The sequence below is a fragment of the Pezoporus wallicus genome, unplaced genomic scaffold (genome assembly GCF_028554395.1).
Source record: "Pezoporus wallicus isolate ANWC-B61680 ecotype Strahan unplaced genomic scaffold, APGP_CSIRO_Pwel_v1 contig_7011, whole genome shotgun sequence".
Classification (NCBI taxonomy): domain Eukaryota; kingdom Metazoa; phylum Chordata; class Aves; order Psittaciformes; family Psittacidae; genus Pezoporus; species Pezoporus wallicus.
The window spans coordinates 2,801,341-2,819,452 of NW_026638234.1; the positions used below are offsets into that span (position 1 = coordinate 2,801,341).

Genomic DNA, 18,112 nt, shown 5'->3' on the forward strand with positions numbered 1-18,112 from the left:
GTGCACCCACCTGAGTTTAATATGCTGCCTGTTTTCCTGTAGACCTTTGGAATCCCTCCCCAGTACTTAAGTACTAATCTAAAATTAGATACTTGTCTTCATATCTCAAGCACCATCTTAATGATCTGTGTGAGGTCTTTGGCATTGCTTGAAAATCAGATTACTTACCTCTGTGCTTAAATGAGGATATACACTAAACGCTTCCTCTCCAATTCCCCCTCTTCCAATTATTGGCCTTAATTTTTTTCCACAGCGCTCTAATCCTTCACATCCTGCCTCAGCGGTTCCCTGGTCACTCAAGCCAAGTGTTTTAATTTTTATTGTGGGGACTGTGGTGCTGCGTGGTTCTTCTGTGTGTGAATCATCTGCCATGTGCTGCTCTGCTTCTCCCTCCTTCCTCTTCCAGCTACCTGTCCTCAGCTGTGCAGTGAGTGCTCTGATAGATCCATTCTGGGCTCTGTCTCCTGGTCTGAACATTTTTTTGTTACTACTAAATAAAGGGAGTTTTTAATGCATTTGGCACGTCCCATCCTCATTGTGTATCAACAGTTCCCTACTCTTTTGGCACAAGCAAAAAGTCTTTTTCAAGCAAAGTGTAATAACAGTAATGTGCAACCTAAAGGTAAATAAACAAACTGCACCTTATTTTTATTTCAGATGAAGTTTGGGCATTCCTTTTATCTTTTAAAAAGTAATTCATAAATGCACACTCAGTACTTTCTCATTCTTGTCCTCCATGGAAGCCAAGTGGGCTCCTTCCTCCCTGCAGCTCCCTCATGGCTTGGGGCTGGCTGCAGCTCCCTGGAGTGGATTATAAACCCCCTCCACTTCCCAGGGTGCTGCGCAGAAGCTGCTGTTCGTCTGCCCCGCAGGCTCCAGGGAGTTGCCTTCGTGGCTTCCCATAGATTTGCTTATGTCTGATGATCTGAAATTAGGATCCTTCCCCTGCTTTGCCCTTCTCTGCAAACGTGTAAAACCTTGCAGGTTTCCCCTAGGGAAGAAAGGGGGATTTTCCCACCATTAAAAATAAAAGGGAAGGGAAGGAGAAATACTTAAAACATGTTCAGATAGTTGTAAATATGATTAAAAAACAAACAAAGCCGCAACTGTGTCAATTATTCACATCCCCTTGTATAAATATAGAAACCCTGAAGAGGGGTCTTTCCCTTGGGCTACCTGCTCTTCTCTTCCATGAATTTATTACCAAGGCCCTACAGTGCTTTGGCAGTGCCATGCTTCTGGTTTTGTTTCCCTTTACTGTGATTTGGGGATGGTTGATTGTCAGCTATACAGAGATTTTAGGTCTCATAATGCACCTCCCTCCCTCCCTCTCTTTTTGCCTTTTTTTCCCTTTCTTAGAAATTCTCCTAGGTGTGGTGCTGGATGAACAAGGCTTCCCACATCTTTCCTTTAAGAGTTCTTCACAAAGGGAATGTGGGTTTATTTTTCTTTCCCCTCCTCTTCATCTGGAACAATCACCCAGCATTGTTCTAAATGTGACAGACACAAAGGCTGCATGTTAGTGAGGCAGTTGCAGAGAGGTTTTGCAATTCCAGGTCTGCTGGCCAATTCTTGCAGATGTGCAAATGGTCTCCCCAGGCTTGTCAGGATGTTCATCGTTGTCAGCTTCCGGTTTCAGGAGTAGCTGTTTTCTTTGACAGTATAAGCTGTGTTTGGTTTAAAATGACTTTTTCCCACAACTGAAAAGGTTCTAAGACATTTTATATGTCATAGAAAGAAAACACAAAAAGGAGAGTGTTTGTCATTTATTTGACATCATGATATGAAATCCACTAGTGTTGGTCTAAGGGCTCAGTGTTGTACAGTTTCATTGACTACATCAAGAACAGGGAAGCTGGGAGCGTTTCTGAATTACATTTATGAACCCATGTGTGCACTCAGGCCTGTCAGACAAAGATCTGGCCACACAGCACAGCAGCCTCTCCCCATCCATCCATCCATCCATCCATCCATCCATCCATCCATCCATCCACCCACCCATCCATCCACCCATCCATCCACCCATCCATCCACCCATCCATCTCATGTGGGTTGCAGTGTTTCACTTTGTGGAGGGCAGCCCACAGCTATGGGATGGTCAGAGCCAGAGTTGCCAGGACACCAGGACCCTGGAGCATTCTAGACCATTTACCTTCTTCTCAGGGTAGGTGTTTTGATAGTTTGATTTTGGCAGCAATTCGTATTAACTAGAGATAATAAAGGCTAACAAAATGTGGCCTCCAGTTACAAATAAAGGTCCTGATTCTCTGTTTCAGGAGACGGGATCGAACACTGGAGTTACAGTGCTGTGGAACTGGGATTGTGGGTGGGGAATACAGCCCAGAGCTGTATTCAGTTCACTGATTAATATTAAACAGTTTTTGTATGAAATGACTACTGATTTATGTCTATGTATATACATCCTGATGGTTTATCATGGAATTACCGAGGGCTTCTCAAAGATGGATGAAGATTTGCTTAATGACCAACTGATCTCACATCTGCAGTTGCATTTGGAATCTGACAAAACCGATGCATCATAAAATGAAAAAGTAAAAATAGAATTGAAATAGAGCTGTCATCCTTCTTGACAACTTCATGTACACTGCACAAGGGGTTATACTGGCAACACTAATTTTTCCTTACTGGAAAGGCTGGGTTGTGCTTTGAAAAAGTGGGCTTTAAGAAAACTACATCTTCTATATTTTTCATCCATTACTTTTCATGTCCAGTGTCCGCAAGCAAAAAGAAAATAGGGGTGCTGGTTTTCTTCCTAATCTCCTGGCATGGCAAACTGCTTGCAGCATGTGAAAGTCAAACCTCCCTTTGCTGTACCTAGGATCACAGGTAGCAGATGTGATGAATAACAAGGTGCTCCTTTAATGTATTCTGCTTCCCTACTATGCATTTATTTAATCCATTCATGGTGGATTGCTGCAAGCTTCCTCAGTTTGGATTGACTTAAGTTGCTGTGTGATGAGCCCTGTGGGAAATCTTCAGCCTGATTTTTCAAGGCGCTGGTTTGTGGTTGTGAAATAAATACAGCTGTGCTAACTCCAAACCTTCAAAGAACAAGAGGAGTTACATTGATGTATGCAGACACTGGCGTACATGTGTGCATACATGCATCATAGACATATGTATGTGTGCATGTGCATGCATGTCTGTAGGAGTCTGAATATTGTCTTAAGCATAGAAGTGTAGAAATCTTTATTTGATGTTTCTTTTCTAATGAGGTGACTTGTTCCATGTGTGAACATTTGCAACGGACCATCTACCCTGAGAACAGTTAGTGGTGAGTTACTGGTGGTCTGAACGCGTGGTCAGCTCCTACCTTTGTCAGGCTTCATTGACAGAGCAAACGTCCACGGGAGCAAATACATCCTGTGCAAGGAAGGGTTTTGTGCTGGGAAGCAAACCATGGGGCTGTGCTCTTGTTTGCTTCTGCCTTTACACCTGATGAGGGAGCATGGACATCCCTTTTGCCAAGACCTTGCTGGAGGGAAGTCCTTGTCTGAGACTACTTCAGCACTCCATGTATGAAATGACTGTTGATTCATACTATTCTCCAGAATTTCTGCTGTGCAGAGCTTTGGCTGTTGGAGTGAACTGGGATGCACAGGGACAGGGACCATTCCAGTGTGTGTTGATGGCGCACAAAAGTATGAAAAACTGATGTTACTCTTGAAAAGTATGACTTGGTTTCATTTCAGAAAGATTGTCCAAGTTGTAAAAGCAAACAGGAACAAAGTTTTTCAGGAAAGAATCAGGGTAATAATAAATCCTTCTCTTCTGGAGGAGCTATGTGTGCATGATACTCATCTGTTCATGGTAAAGACTTTTGCCAGCCCTTCAGAAGTGCTGGACTGGAGAGAGGATTTGGATAAAAAAGTATTCAGTTGTAAACATCCACTTTGGATCTTCCCACCTTTTTAACAAATGAGTGCAAGAAGAGAACAATTTGTGTTGGAGGAGCACAGGCAGCGTATAGAGCAAGCAGGGTTGTAGTTGGTTTCTCACAGAAGTGACCCGTTTGCTTCAGTCCGGATCAGGTTTGTCTGTTACAAACTCCTCAAAAACTGCTCAAGATGGAAAATTAGATAAAGCGCTTGGCTGCATCTGGGTGTTTCTGCTTTCGGACAAGTTTTCTGAGGCAGCAGCAGGCGGATCTGAAAAAGATGGTCACAATTCCTTTTTCTTTGGAGGTGAGGCATGCACGTTGCAGGGCTGCTCATCGTGTGGTGGATGCAGGTGGGAAGCCTCTTGCCTGTAGGACCTTGTTTGTCAGCAAGATTCCTGTCTTGCAAATTATTGGCAGCTGGCATGGTAATGAGTCCATTTCAATATAAATGAGCTTCATTTTATTAATTTCTGCCAGCTCCTGAGCAATTCATGAACTGCTTTTCAGATCTCAACCAACAGCTCGGGGGAAGAAGGGGAGGTGGGGAGCAGAGAGGGGAACATGAAGGAGGAGAAAGAAAATGAGAATGGTTTTAATTTAGAAAGGAGCTGGTGACTCTCATCTCTTTTGAGAATCCAGCCAAGAGTGAGGATCACAGTTTCCCCACCGAGCAGCAATAATAACATGAAGGGCATCAGTAATCTCTTGCAAGGTTTTTGTTCTTTGAGACTTTTGGAAAAGTTTGTAACTCTCAACACTCTGTGTGTGGTGTTGAATTGATGTTTCACTGCTGGTGTTTGGTTGGGAGAAGGAGGAGTTGGGTGACTTGAGAGCTGACATGGGCAGCGCACCCAGCCCTCTGGTGAGGCTGTGGTTCTTGGTGTCTCACAGGACTGGACCTGCAGCTGGTGTACTTGCTAGGAAGCTTGCCAGAAGTATCAGGACAAAATAAGACTGGGATTTGGTGCCCACATGAGTGCACGCATGTGTGTAACTTGAAGACTATTCATATGACTTGTCTTATGTCTAAATAAGTGCAGACTGCTCTCTTGTATCTGCGCCTTAGTGAATGCAATTAACCCAACGATCCTTTCACTGTGCACAAAAACGCATGTAAATGCTCTGCCCTACATGTCTGATTCGCCCTTGAAAAATGTTAATGAAATCCCTGCTTGGATAATCACCCTTTTTGTAAATGAGACAGTCTGCACAGAGAAATCTCCTCTGAGGTCTTCTAGTTTTGGGCCTGTTCCCTCGGCAGTTGGATCCCTCCTGGCTGCCAGAAGTTAAACCCTGGTTTATTGGAAGGTGCCTTTCTTTCTTGGTGGGCGTCTTTGGATGCAGGCATGTTTTTGGACCTGAGGTTTTCTAGCCCTGCCTAACACAGACTGTCCTCAGCAGGGGCATGTTAATGTCTCTGGGGATTTTTATTGTACAAAGTGGTGGGAAGAGGAGCTCTCCACATCATGTAGTTTGGGTTGATGGTGCTTGACTGGGCTTTTCATTTATTCTGCCATCATCAGATTTCATCACTCAAATTTAAGCACAGCATTTGCATGCTGTATTGCACAGTGTTTCTTGGGTAAGTGATGATAACAGGCAGAAGATGTCCTCCTCTATAGCTGTTCCTGCTAACCCTTTGTCTGATTTTTTTTCTTCCCTCTTTCTCCCCAGGTTTTTGGCATATAGGCATAGACTCTGACGTGAGAGTAATGGAATCGCTGAGTGGCAGGTGCTGACAGCTTCTGCAGTCCCAGTAACTGTTCATTTTGGTATCATTTGCAATTCGGCACCTCTAAATGCCACAGCTCTCTTGGGGAAGGTTGCGCTGGATACCAGTACTGCCTCGGAAGGTACATGTGTGTCCATATATTTTTCTTGAGGAGTTTGCTGTGTTGTATAGTGGTTCGAGGGAGGGGATCAGCTGCATGCAGTTTATAGTTACACCCGTTTAGCAATCCAACAGCATTTGAATGGCTATCAAGCAGCTACTGATGACATCCTTTCCTCCCTCTCTCCTCCTCTTGTTTGAACCGCCTGCAGGGCCTTTTTGAAGTCCATCCCATACTTTAACTTAAGCGAGAAAGGCTTACAAAAAAACAGTGGCTGGTTAAAAAGTTCTGATTTGAAAACAATTAAATATGCTGCTGGAGTTTCGGAGAAACTCAAAGGCTTACTGTGGAATTTCAGCCTCTCTCTTGCCCTTTTGAGACAGCACATTTTAATTACAATGGAATGTGTGTGTTCACACTTGGTTATTAGTCCTGTACATTTTTCTATGTGGTTCTTGTGAGTTCAGTAAAAATCTTTGTTGTTGGCTGGCAGATTTTAGCAAAAGTTTATTTCTGTAGGCTCGCTGCTTGCTGTGGATCTGATCATTGTTCTGGTTCCCACAGTCTTCAAGCTCCGCTCCAGGAGAAAAATACGGATTTGTCACCAGGGCCTCCCACTAGAATCTAATTTTAAATTTGCAATCTGTTGTCTTGTGAGGTGCTTCAGATTTGGTTGGAAAGTTAATATAGTTCAGATTTTCTTCTGGAATCTAATGGCCCAACTTTTTGGAGGTTGGAGAGTCAGTAAGTTAGGTTTTATTGAAATGGGTATGTTGGGTTTGTAGCTATTTTCAGAAATATTTAATATTTGGGGTAAGGGAAGTTAAAGGAAAATTACTGTTTTTAAATAAAATTATATTCTTTGAGGGGGCTGTTGTCAGTGGTCATCTGGAATGTGATTGTCTTTATGTGTAACCATTTCATGTAAGACTCATCCAGTAAAAACTCAGCAGTTCAGCTAGAGGTCAGCCTGCTTGTCTAGGGTAGCTGGTGTGGGGCAACCGTGTTATTTCCAAAGCTTTCCTGCAGAATTTGTGTGTCTCCCTGCTTATATCCTAATGTTGATGTCAATTTTAAGTTTTGTTTAAAAAAAAACCCAATGAATTCAAACCCATGTAACGTCTCTTGAGGTGCAGGTTGGCTCAAGAGGGACTTTCCTGTCCGCTTGAAGACTTCCACAGTTTTGACATTTTCCCTGCTCTGAACCAGGAAGGAGCAGGTCTTTCATAACAGAGAGCTCTGTCCCAGAGCAGCCAACAGCTCAGTGGTCAGCCCGATACCTCGATGGTCAGGCTGCCTCTTGAGGATGTGGAGGAACAAGTTGCCACCCCTCATTTGCCTGACTTGGGTTGCAGATACAAATCTCAATCTTCTGTGTCTTTGGCAAGAAACTGAGTCACTGAGCTGGTGCCTCTTCCAGTGGACGTGCCTGTCTCCCTGTTTCAGCATTCATATCTCTCCCTTTTGGAGTGGAGGAGCCTTTCATCAAAAGCAGTCTATTCCCATGAAAAGTTTGGGTTTTGATGAATCAACATTTTCTGCTGAAAAACTTCCAACCAGTTCTGGTTGCAGTGCACGCTGATCTCTGCTTGCTTCAGAGAGTAATTCAGAACACATTTCTGACACGTTGCAATCAATGGTCGAGAGCGACAGCCCTGCTTAAAGCATCAAGACGTGTCACACTTGATTTATGTTGTATCCTGGTGGTACCTTGATGGGTCTTTAATGGTCACCTTCGGATTTGGCGGGTGAGCTAACAAGGGGAGCCTTTGTCCTACTAGTATTTGCATGCAACTCCCATTAACATTACTCATTTTCTTAATTTGATACAGATTTTTTTCATTGAGTGTGATAAATTCAGTTAAGCCATAGACAGGCAGCATCTGGCAGTCGGAGCTGGAGCAGTTTAAGACATTTCTGCCCCAGGGTGTCTGCACTACCCCAGGAAGGGGGAGGTTGGGGCTCCCCTTCCCTGCCCAGTGCCTGCTCCTGCTAGCTGAGGACACTGGCATCTGTTTCAGTGTGAATTCACATGTTTCAGGGCTGCTTTTCCACAACAGCCTCAGCTGACCTAACAGCTCAGTACTGCAAAAGATGAGCGGGGTGCCACTTGCTGTTCCCGTTTTCCTGGCTCTTGCATCACCTTCCAGCTGTGCTGCCCCGTCCTCACCCTGCTGTGTCCCCAGGCAGGCACCCTTGTGCTGCCTCTGGCATGTGCCAGTTCAACTCACTCTCTCAGCAAAATAAACTAATAAAAGCCATGGTCTTCTTCCCCTCCCATAAATGTATTTATTTTCTGCTGGTTTAGTAGACTCGGCTGCATGAGCACCTGAATTGGTTCAGGTTAACTGGTGGAAATGCTTAGCCAGGAATGGAAAGGGGACACAAAAATGGGGGTGAGAGGGTAGATGGGGGACCCTTCCAGGGGTAGCCATTGGTCTCAGGCACCCCACAAACAGTCACCCTCAGCTTGGCACAGGAGGGTTGGCTTTTCCCATCCAAGAGGGATTTAGGCTATTGTGTCCTGCATCTTCAAGTGGGCTGGCCTCTGCTAGGGTATGGTGACAAGCCATGGAGGTGGCACTGTCTTGCATCGCTGCAGATGGATCAGCTGCACCATCTCTGCCTGCAGCCCTCTTGCACCCACCAAACAGCATTTGTGCAAACCTGCAATGTAATGCTGGGGAAATCAGTGGGATTAGGGTAAGGCCTCTTCTGGGGTGCAAGAGTGAGGTATGGGCTAGTCTATGGGTTAGATAGCTGTCTGTGGGATTTGCAAATGTGTCCTCACCTAAAGTGCCAATCTACAGAATTGGAAAAGGACAGCCCTTTACTTCGAAGTCTGACACTTCTTGCGAGTATCTAGCAGATACTTCTCATTGTGTGAAATCACTCAGTAAACATTCCTGCTGCCGTCTGCGGAGAAAAGACTTTCCTCCTTCCATGAGAGTGTTTATTTCCTCACGGGATGCAGCCTGAGCTGCTGCTCCTTTCCTTGCCAAGTCGTTTGTGGTTCTGTTACTTTTTGGCTGGGTGAAATTTTGCCTGGTGTGCATGGAGACTACGTTGAGGTGGTGGCACGGGGCTGCTTTTCATAGCCACTCTGCCTGGCATTTTCATCAGCAAGTGTGCCTGGCTGTATGATGTGCGCTGGATGCTTCTGCCCTTCAGCAGCGCAATTTCTGAAGGTAAAGAGCCACTCTTCAATCATTCAGGGTTTCAAGAGGACTTCTAGAAACTGCTCTTTTTCCTTAAATAGGCACCAAAGTGATGGCTGCAAGCTGGAGACTGGGGATAGATGGCTGCATGCTCCGATGGGCTTTGCAATCAGTGGAAATCCTGTCAAATGGAAGTGTGGTTACCAAGAATTTCAGAATCAAAGCAGCTAAAAGCATTACCCCAAGAGGGTTTCTTTTGCAAGACGGGGGAGGGTGTTGAGGTCTGGTTTTAGACATTAGTGTGGAAGACAAAATGCAGTGTTTGTGCTTTAAAATGTTTTAGAAGCAAAACCTAGCTGACATTTGTTTTTCAGTCTGGTCTGTATCAAAGGGCTGTAGCTTTTAAGGAATAATAAACCTTGTGTAGGGATTTATAATGCTGTTAGGTTTTTTTAGATTAAAACCTGCCCTCTCTTCAGTGCATTTATTTTTCTAAATGATGCATGATATCTGAGTCTCATGACAGTCAATGGGAGTTCAGCCATTAATTCCAGTAGACATAGGGTATTTCCCGGTATAGTTTACTTCACATGTGATTATATTTATTTTAGATACATGGAGGTGCCTCTTGCTCCAGCAGTAAACAGATTTTTAGCCTCAGACACAACCTACTTAGCTGGGTAGAAGAGTAGAAAAGTGCAGTCCTCTCACTGTGATTCCGAAGTATCACTGCGAAGTTCAGTTCTAGCATATGCACCCATGGCAGCCTATGGCAGAACTGCTGTGCCTGTGTTTAGCACAATCAATACCTCGCTTTCTGTGTAATTTATGTAGGGCTAATTCAGTTTCTTGAAGCACCAACAGTGTGTATTTAAGTAGCAAGGGAAAATACACAATCCCATTCATTCTGCCAGCATCTGGCTCAATAGCCATCAGCGCATCCTGTTAAAGGAGAGGAACTTGCCCCAAGAAATGAAAACCTCCAGATTATTTTACTGTCAAGGCAGCTTATTTTTCAGCCAAGACTAACAGAAATATGACGAAGTTTTGTCTTGGAATTTCTGTTCAAGATTTATGGACTATTTATCTAGATTAAATTGTCTTCTGTGTAATTCAGGATCTCCTGTTTAGTTTTGAATGGCCATGTACTTTAACATTTACTTTTCTTCTTCTTCTTTTTTGCTCTTTGGCCAGAAGGACCCAATACTACTGATAAAATATTTCTGACATTTGTAGAGTGAGATCACAGACCTCAAAGTGTTTTCCAAGGTTGAATCCAAATCATCACTCCCATCTTCTGGATGGGAAACCTGTTTCACGACAGGATGTGCACAACTGAATAATGCAGGAGGTGAGGTACAGAGATGGGGGCAGAAACCCAGTCCATGTGTTCCAGCTTAGTTTTCTCTGTGCTAGATCAAAGTGCTTAGATCTAGCTATCTGCTTTCAGAGTGAGTAGGAAGGAAAAGTTATTTTTGTGTAGTCTGAGTCACTCATGCTAATTTATTTTCATTATATGGCTTTTTTGTGTGGGGCTCTCTGTACCTGCTTAATGTTGCCCTGTTTTGTTTTTTTTTTTGTTCCAGAAATCAAACCTATCATTAGCTTGCTGCCAAGAGTTGAATTTGTACTTTGCTATTTGGTTCTTCAATTCACAGTTCCTAACAAAAACAAAAGTAAGATTTCAGATAAAGGTGTATATCCATCAACTTTTTGGCCTCCTATTACACGCAGATAAACAATAGCTGTTGATTTTTGAGTTTGTAGGGTTTGTTGGAATTGTGAAGCCAGTGCTAAGAATCAAACAAACGTGTGCAAAGCTGAGATTGCCAGTGCACTTTGGTGGTAAACTGGCTGCAGTTTACTCCAAGCTTCAATCCTTTCCTTTTCTACACTCTTCACTTACACCAGCATAGTTATCGTCTGGCTTTTTCCTGCATACTGATTTAACTGAGTTGTATTTGTAAGTTTGCTGGTGCAGTTGCTGGCTTCCTTAATTAATTCTATGGGACCAGTCGCCACTGTTAAAGTGCATGCTGTGAGACCGGGTGGAAGCTGTGGTGTAGGTTCATTAACAAAACAAAGTGTTTTCAGCGTACTAGGGTGTTTGTTCATCTTTTCGGCTGCGTGTTGCTTGCTGCCTTTAACCGTCCCCACTCTCTCCCCTTGCAGACTGTGACACCATGGGAAACGCAGAGAGCCAGAGCGTGGAGCACGCCTTCTATGGAGACAAGCACACCAGCCTGGGTCGCAAGCACACTTCCCGCTCTCTGCGCCTCTCCAATAAAGCCTCTCGCCGGACACGGCATGCTTCTTCTGGAAAAATTATCCACCGTAACTCAGAAGTGAGCACCCGCTCCAGCAGCACCCCCAGCATCCCCCAGTCCCTGGCGGAGAATGGCCTGGAGCCCTTCTCCCAGGAAGCTAACCTAGAGGACTTTGGAAGCCCCATCTGGGTGGACCGCATGGACATGGGCCTGCGGCCTGTTTCCTACCACACCGACTCCTCTGTAACCCCCAGTGTGGACAGCAGCACCGTGCTCACCGCCGCCTCCGTCCAGAGCATGCCTGACTCGGAGGAGAGCAGGCTCTACGGGGACGAGCCGCCCTTTCTGGGAGAAGGTGATGGGAGGTCGCATCGATACTCGTCCAACGGGACAAACTTTATGGAGACAGCCAGCTTCAAGAAGAAGCGCTCCAAATCGGCCGACATCTGGCGTGAAGACAGCCTGGAGTTTTCACTTTCTGACCTCAGCCAGGAGCATTTAACGAGCAATGAGGAAATCCTGGGCTTGGCTGAGGAGAAGGATGCTGAAGCCCCTCGGGCACAGGAGGCTGATGGCAGTCCCCAGCCACTGGTTGCCTGCCAGCGTTCCAACTCTATGAGTGACTTGTATTCCCCCAAAACCCCAAGCGCTACTGTCAACGGGGGCCCAAGGAATGCCTTTGGAGGGTACTGCCGGAATTTAGTGTCCGACATCCCCGATATTGGGAGCCATAAGATGGCATCGGTTACCGCTGAGGATGCGCCTTCCTATAATAATTACAATACGCTGCCCTGTAGGAAATCCCACTGCCTTTCCGAAGGGGCCACCAACCCTCAAATTAGCCATAGTAACAGCATGCAAGGCAGAAGGGCAAAAACTACTCAGGTAAGGCAGTTTTCTTCTATGTAAAATGAAGTGTGTGGCATTTGCTAAGCTGTGTCTGTAGATAAAGATATTCCAGGTTCTTCCAGGTTCTGTTTTCTTTCAACACCCCTTTTCCAAGAAGAAGGCTGTGTCCAAGAGAGAGCTGAACTAACCAGAATCCACATCTGGCTTGATCCTGTCACTGCTCCCTTCCTTATCTGAAGCTCTGAGCCTTTTCCACTCCTCACTGCCTATTGGAAAAGATAAATCTGTATTTGCCAGCTAAAGATTTTCCTGAGTGTTTTGCAGTGCTGATGGTGCCTTTTTTCCCAGGGTAGCTGCCAAAGCCAATTGCTCCACTCGGGAGCTGACACGTGTTGGTTGTGTCTCCCCATTCTGCCCTCGCTGCTCTGTTGCCTTCTGCTGCCTGCACATGTGCAAGCACTCGGCTCTCGTGGCTGGAAGCAAAGCAGCAGCATATCAGTGTTTCCTCTCCCCTCTATCGTAAACACTTGCTAGGTTGAAATTTCACTCTTCTAATTAGCTGATGTTCATATCTGTGCAAAACATCACCTAGAAACAGTGCTGTCCCTTGCAGGAGACTTCCAGCCCAACAAGCTGCGGTGCCAAACTGCTGTAAACTGAAAAATGATAGGGGATGTAGATGTACGGAGAAGATGCTGCTTCTCCTAGCCAGGGAGGATGTCATACCCTTCATCCTTCACCCTTTTAACAGGCAGCACTGAGCCAAGATCAGCTTTTCTGTCTGCTGCCCCTCCCACTATCCAAATACCAGACCTGTGACCTTTGCTTTGATGGCTGCTGTTGGGTCTTTTTTATGTTCTGCCCTGCTTTTCTTGGCTGTGTTCTGCCTGATTGAGTTACACAGCACCGTCTGGTGCTGCAAACAGCAATTCTGCTTACAGCGAAGAGGCAGACTGCTCAGAGAGGTGGAAAAAGGAGCTACAAATCCTGCCCACCTGTACAAGCTGCGTGTGGCATACACATGGCGGGCATATTGCCCTCAGTTTAAATGCATTTGCTGGGCTTGCTGGACCTTCTCAGAGCCATGGTCCAGCTGCCTAATGCAAGAGGCTGGCTGTGTTTTTTACATGAACTGCTTTGTAGCTGTGGGCACCAGCTCAGAAACATGTCAGGGAGACACAGACAAAACAGTGTGGCTGCGCAGGTCAGAGCTGTGCACCAGATTGCATCCTTCAGTGGCTTCCCTGATTTTGTTGCATGGTTTATCCTACATATGCCATGCAGTGTACGCACACCACACTGCGTGACCCAGAAAAAAAAAAAGCAGCACGTTCTGTCAAAGTCGGAGGCCTGCAGACTCGTGTCCTGCTGCCGGACTGAGCTGTTGGCAGGACACCAGTGCTGGAGATACGAGGCTGGGCAGCGTGAGTCAGGCAGGTTGCAGTGTGCCGCAGGGGAGGTGCAGGGCTGTGGAGGTGCAGAGGGCTGTTGAAGGGCAAGAGGAGCATGTGCCCCCCTTGTCTGCTGGCACTGACTTGTGAGAGCTGATGGGAAGGGGTTGCTGAGTGACTTTCCGGCCATGCTTGATCTGTGGAGATACGCCGCTTCTAAATATAAAAATGACATGCTAAAGCAGATGCTGCAGTGTCCCACAACAGCAGCTTTGTACTTCAAAATCAGCCCTTTATTTTCAGGGGTATGTTTATGGTGTGAGTGCAAAAAAAAAAACCTTTGGTGCTCCATCAGGGCAGTGCAGGATAAAAAGCAAGAGAAAAACAACAGCAAGCAAAAAAAGGATGTTATTTGGCAGCCTTGAAAACCTAACAGCTTTCATGGAGATTGCTAGGTGCAACTGCTGCCTCCAGCCCTCTTTCAAGTGTATTTAACAAAAAGAGAACAGTGACGCTGGTGAGCAGCGAAGCGTTTGTTTTTCTTCTTGGTGTCTCTCTTGGCATTAGGAAGATTACTCTGAGGCACTTAGTGAAAGTCACAGATTTGCGTAGCATTTTGTGAGGCCTCAGCCATACCCAGGGACATCACTTTGTGGGGCTGGTTTCACTAGATGTATCTCCTGAGCTTGGAGACAGTGGCTATAAGGAGTCTCAGCAGTGTTTATTAGCACATAAATTCAACAAAATTAAAGCTTTGGAAAGGTTAAAATTCCTTCCAAGTCTTTAATCCTAGCAGCATAAGGGATAAGATATGTGTCAGCAATGAAGTCTTGTTAGCCCAAGCCTACCTTTAGCAAGCTTAGGGAAATGACAATCATTATATGTTTAATAGAGCAAAAAGGAAGACCAAATTTGCACACAAAATAAAAGGACTGGTTCATTGGTGAACCTGATTAGGTGGCTTTGGGTGGGGCAAGAGGAGGGAAGCTGCCAACCTGCTCTGTACTAGGTCCCCAGTCTGATGATGTCTCAGCACTTTGCTCATCTTTACTTGACACTCCTGGTGTGAAGTAGAGCGTGATTGTTATACTACTTGAGATGGTGGAAGCTGAGATGTAGAGCTGATGGCCTTGCTGCTTTAATGTTAATGTGCTCCTTGGCACTGCATTGGTCTGTGCCAGACAGTACTTGGGTACAGTTTGGGGAATTTTGTTTTCCTCTGCCTTTCCCAGTCTTTCAACACTTTCTCAAGGGGCTTCACACTCTTGGTGATTGCTTTGAGCATTGACCCAGAGCCTGCCATATGTGTCCTCATGCTGTAAAACATATAATGCTATAAAAACAATTTAGTGGACTGATGCAAAACTGTCATTTTTTTTCCCAGCCTTTTGAGCTGCCTCCCCCCTCCCAGTCCCTCAAAATAATAGCTATGTTTTAGGGCCATAGGGGCACCACACAGAGGTGACCCAGGGCCACATGTAATGTGCTGCTGGACACAGTCTTCCCTCTTGGCCTCCAGGCCAGTGACCCTGTGTTATTTAACAGTGCACATATAGGTCCCTTGTTCAAAATCACCTAATTGAGCCTAACAGACAGGAGTGAGATTTCTGCCCAGATCATCATTGCCCATCCTCACAAGAATTTGGGTTTGTATTTATTAGTGAGTTTTTTTTTTCAGGTTTTGGAAAGTCATAGCTGGGATATTAACATGTTTTTTAGTCTGACCTACCCCCGTGCTAGTAGTGCTTGAAGGTCCTGATGGTCACTTGTAGCTATCTTTTGACTAGTCTAGTTCCTATAGAGGTCCCTGAAAGCAGATGACAATGAGCGTAGGTTAAGTGTGAGACCACAGCAATGGGTTTGTGCCCTTGTGTTTCATTCCTGAGTCCAGCCACTGTTATATGCATGTACGTCATATTTTCTATGTGGGCTAAATTGATCAGAAGTTGTCAGTAGCTGTAATTTTCATGATGTGCTGACCCCTGCTCCTGGAAAAAAAGCATCCTTGAATGGAGCTGTACATGTTTTGTTGTAATGTTTTATCTGTGGGTTCTTTACAAGTACATTAAATAAAAGAAAATGAAAGAAAAAAAAAAACAAACCCCAAATCTCTCCCTTCCAAATTTAAACCTTAAATTGAACTGTGGGAGTCACTTTCCACTAATTGAGAGGGAGAGCTTTTTAATGCTGGAGAGACAATTATATTCAATATGCACAAACTGTTAATATTCACAGGGTGGGCTTGGGGCACCCACGCAGCAGTTCTGGTTTTTGTAATGTTTTAACATTAAGGGCTCTGCTCTGATGAAGCGAGACTTCCCGGAGAGCTCTGCTGGGATCATGTTTGGCTTTCGGAGCTGACGTGATGTAGGTGGAAAAAGCTTAACTGGCTGACATCTTCACCCATTTTTGCTTAAAGGGAGACAAGCTCTGGTTGGATACAGCTTGTTCTGACTGTGGGTTGTGAGGTCCCCGGGATCCTACAACCTGCTTGTTGGGATCCAGACTTTGTGAAACAGCTCTGTTGTGTCCTGCTTGCAGCTAAACATCTGCCTGCAGGATACTCCTTCCTCCTCCTCCTCTTCCTAGTGGGTGTTCAGAGACAAATGTAACCACATACTCCCCTGCTGTTATGAGCCCTAATTGAAATCTGAGGGGCAGAATTAGGGAATGGAAACCGTGAGATACGTTTTTGTGCCACTTCCAAGCCCATCTTAGCATCTCCTTATTCCATGTTCCCCCTCTGTGGATATTTTCTGACTTCTGTTTTCTTTAGATCATCAAATGAGGGGGATGCAGCCTCACTTAGGGCATGAACCTCGTCTGACATTATCAACTCTGCTACCAGGGCAGTTGCGTGAAGACATCCTGCATGTAGAGAAGATGTTCCTGTCACATAGCAAAACCTATGTGCCTGGCTGTGGTGTTGGCAGTGTGTCTGCTACCCGATGCTGGCTCCAGCTCAGCAGGTTCCACTCCTCCTCTCTGGATTTTGTGGTAGCTGAGGTGGTGATGGCAGTGGACATCAAAACCAGAGACCTTCATGGGCTTCCAGTGCTGGTTATTTGCTTTGTAGGGGAAGACATTAGGAGTAGTTCCTAGTATGTTTGAAGCTTTCTATGGGAGAGATGGTGTTTACAAGCAGTATTTAGAACATTGTGTGACTCCTGTGTACATTAAAATCCAATGATGGCCAAAGCATTTCTGCTTGGTCAGCCACTCACCTATGAGATGAGTGTCTTGTTCCTCTCAGAGCTTTATAGTCCAATTTGTGATTTCATCTGGAAAGCTCAGTTCCAGCGTTAGTGCTGCAATGATGCAGTCCAGTTTTTTTTTGCATAACTTTTGAGAAGATGCTGCTAGAAGATGTCCCTCAACTCTGCAGGGAAAGCAAAGGCTTTTTCCTGTGTCCAGTCCAGTGTTTGTTGTGGAACTGAGCAGGGGGAGAGTGAACAAACTTCCTGCCTGATTGACTTGGAAACTGCACCTCAGTCACCGCCAGCTGCAGACTCTGTCCTTGGCATGTGAAATCCCCTTTTGTCTGATTGTCAAGTTTATTACTATTTTTAGGTCTCTGTAGGTAGCTTGAAGGAATTTGGGATCTCAAACCTTTAAAAAAAATCCTATATGAAAAAAATTCACAGAATATGCAGGAGATGAAACCAAGGTTTTTTTTTTTGTTTTTTTTTTTTTTTTTTTTTTTTTTTTTGTGAGAATTAGATGAGGATGTACAGAGAAACCAGTCTAAAATTAGAATATCTTTCCAGTAGATACTATTTTTTTACCATCTCAGGGAATTTTATAACAGGTTATAGTGTTTCATTATGCTCTGTAGGATGGCTAAACTCCAGATTGGTGATGCTTGTTTTTAAGTTGTGTAAAACTTTTTCATGAATAGTTTTGTGGCACAGAGGACATAACCTCAAGTGTAAAAGGACCACACTGAGTCAGTCACATGAAAGCACCATCTGGCTTAATACTTCATTTCCCAAATATCAAGAGGTCAGAAAAAGAAAGAAAGTGGGAGAATACAGGGTAAACTTTCCTTTGGGGCATTCTTCCTGATCCCAGAAGATCAGTGATGTGCGTCTTCCTGAGCAAGTAATGAGTCCAAGACTGTCGGGTTGACCTGTCCCTCATGAATTCTCTTTTCTGAAATAATTTTCTGCTTCTGGCTTCCACTGCATCCTGTTCATTCCCAGTACAACACTTGTGACCTTGCAGCCTGCTCCTATAGCCCTCCTCGGTTATCACTTTTCCAGGCAGAGTGCCTTCAGCAGCTGAAGCTCTGCTCCTATTAAAGTAATTCTGTACATCTCAGTCTGTAGTCTGGAAAACATGTCTATTTTCAGTCTAAGTATGATTCTTAATCAGTTTGACCCAGGCCTTTAATCTTAGTTGTCTGACTCCAGATGGAATTGAGGAAGGAAATAAAGACAAAGTCGTGTGCCATCAAATTATAATTAGTGACACATAGTTTAGTAAGTGCCTGAAAGTGAGATGTTCTTGCTTTTCATCTGCAGTGTGCATCTCACTGATTTGAGTCCCTATTCACGTAGTCCCATTGTGCCTTTCAAATGGAGGTTCTTCTCAAGGTCTCAGGTATAGCTTGAGCTACACACTGAATCTGAAAGCTGGAGATCCTTAAGTTGGATGGTTTGGCTCATGTGACTCAAGGGGCTGAATCCCAATAAAGAGTACTGGTCAGCCGGTC

The 18,112-nt window shown here is 44.9% G+C and overlaps 1 protein-coding gene across 11 annotated transcripts in view; it reads left to right on the forward strand.

Annotated features, from left to right (window-relative positions):
* TIAM1 (TIAM Rac1 associated GEF 1) overlaps positions 1–18,112 on the forward strand; it is a 192,936-nt gene that overhangs the window by 97,566 nt on the left and 77,258 nt on the right. For 6 of the 11 annotated variants that reach the window (XM_057410178.1, XM_057410177.1, XM_057410179.1 and 3 more), the window contains one exon: positions 11,064–12,043. In XM_057410178.1, coding sequence (XP_057266161.1) covers positions 11,075–12,043 — 969 coding nt within the window. In that variant the 5' untranslated portion in view covers positions 11,064–11,074. Of the gene's footprint in view, positions 1–5,575; positions 5,755–11,063; positions 12,044–18,112 lie in introns of all 11 variants that reach the window. The other 5 variants (XM_057410172.1, XM_057410171.1, XM_057410173.1 and 2 more) reach the window with 1 other exon arrangement.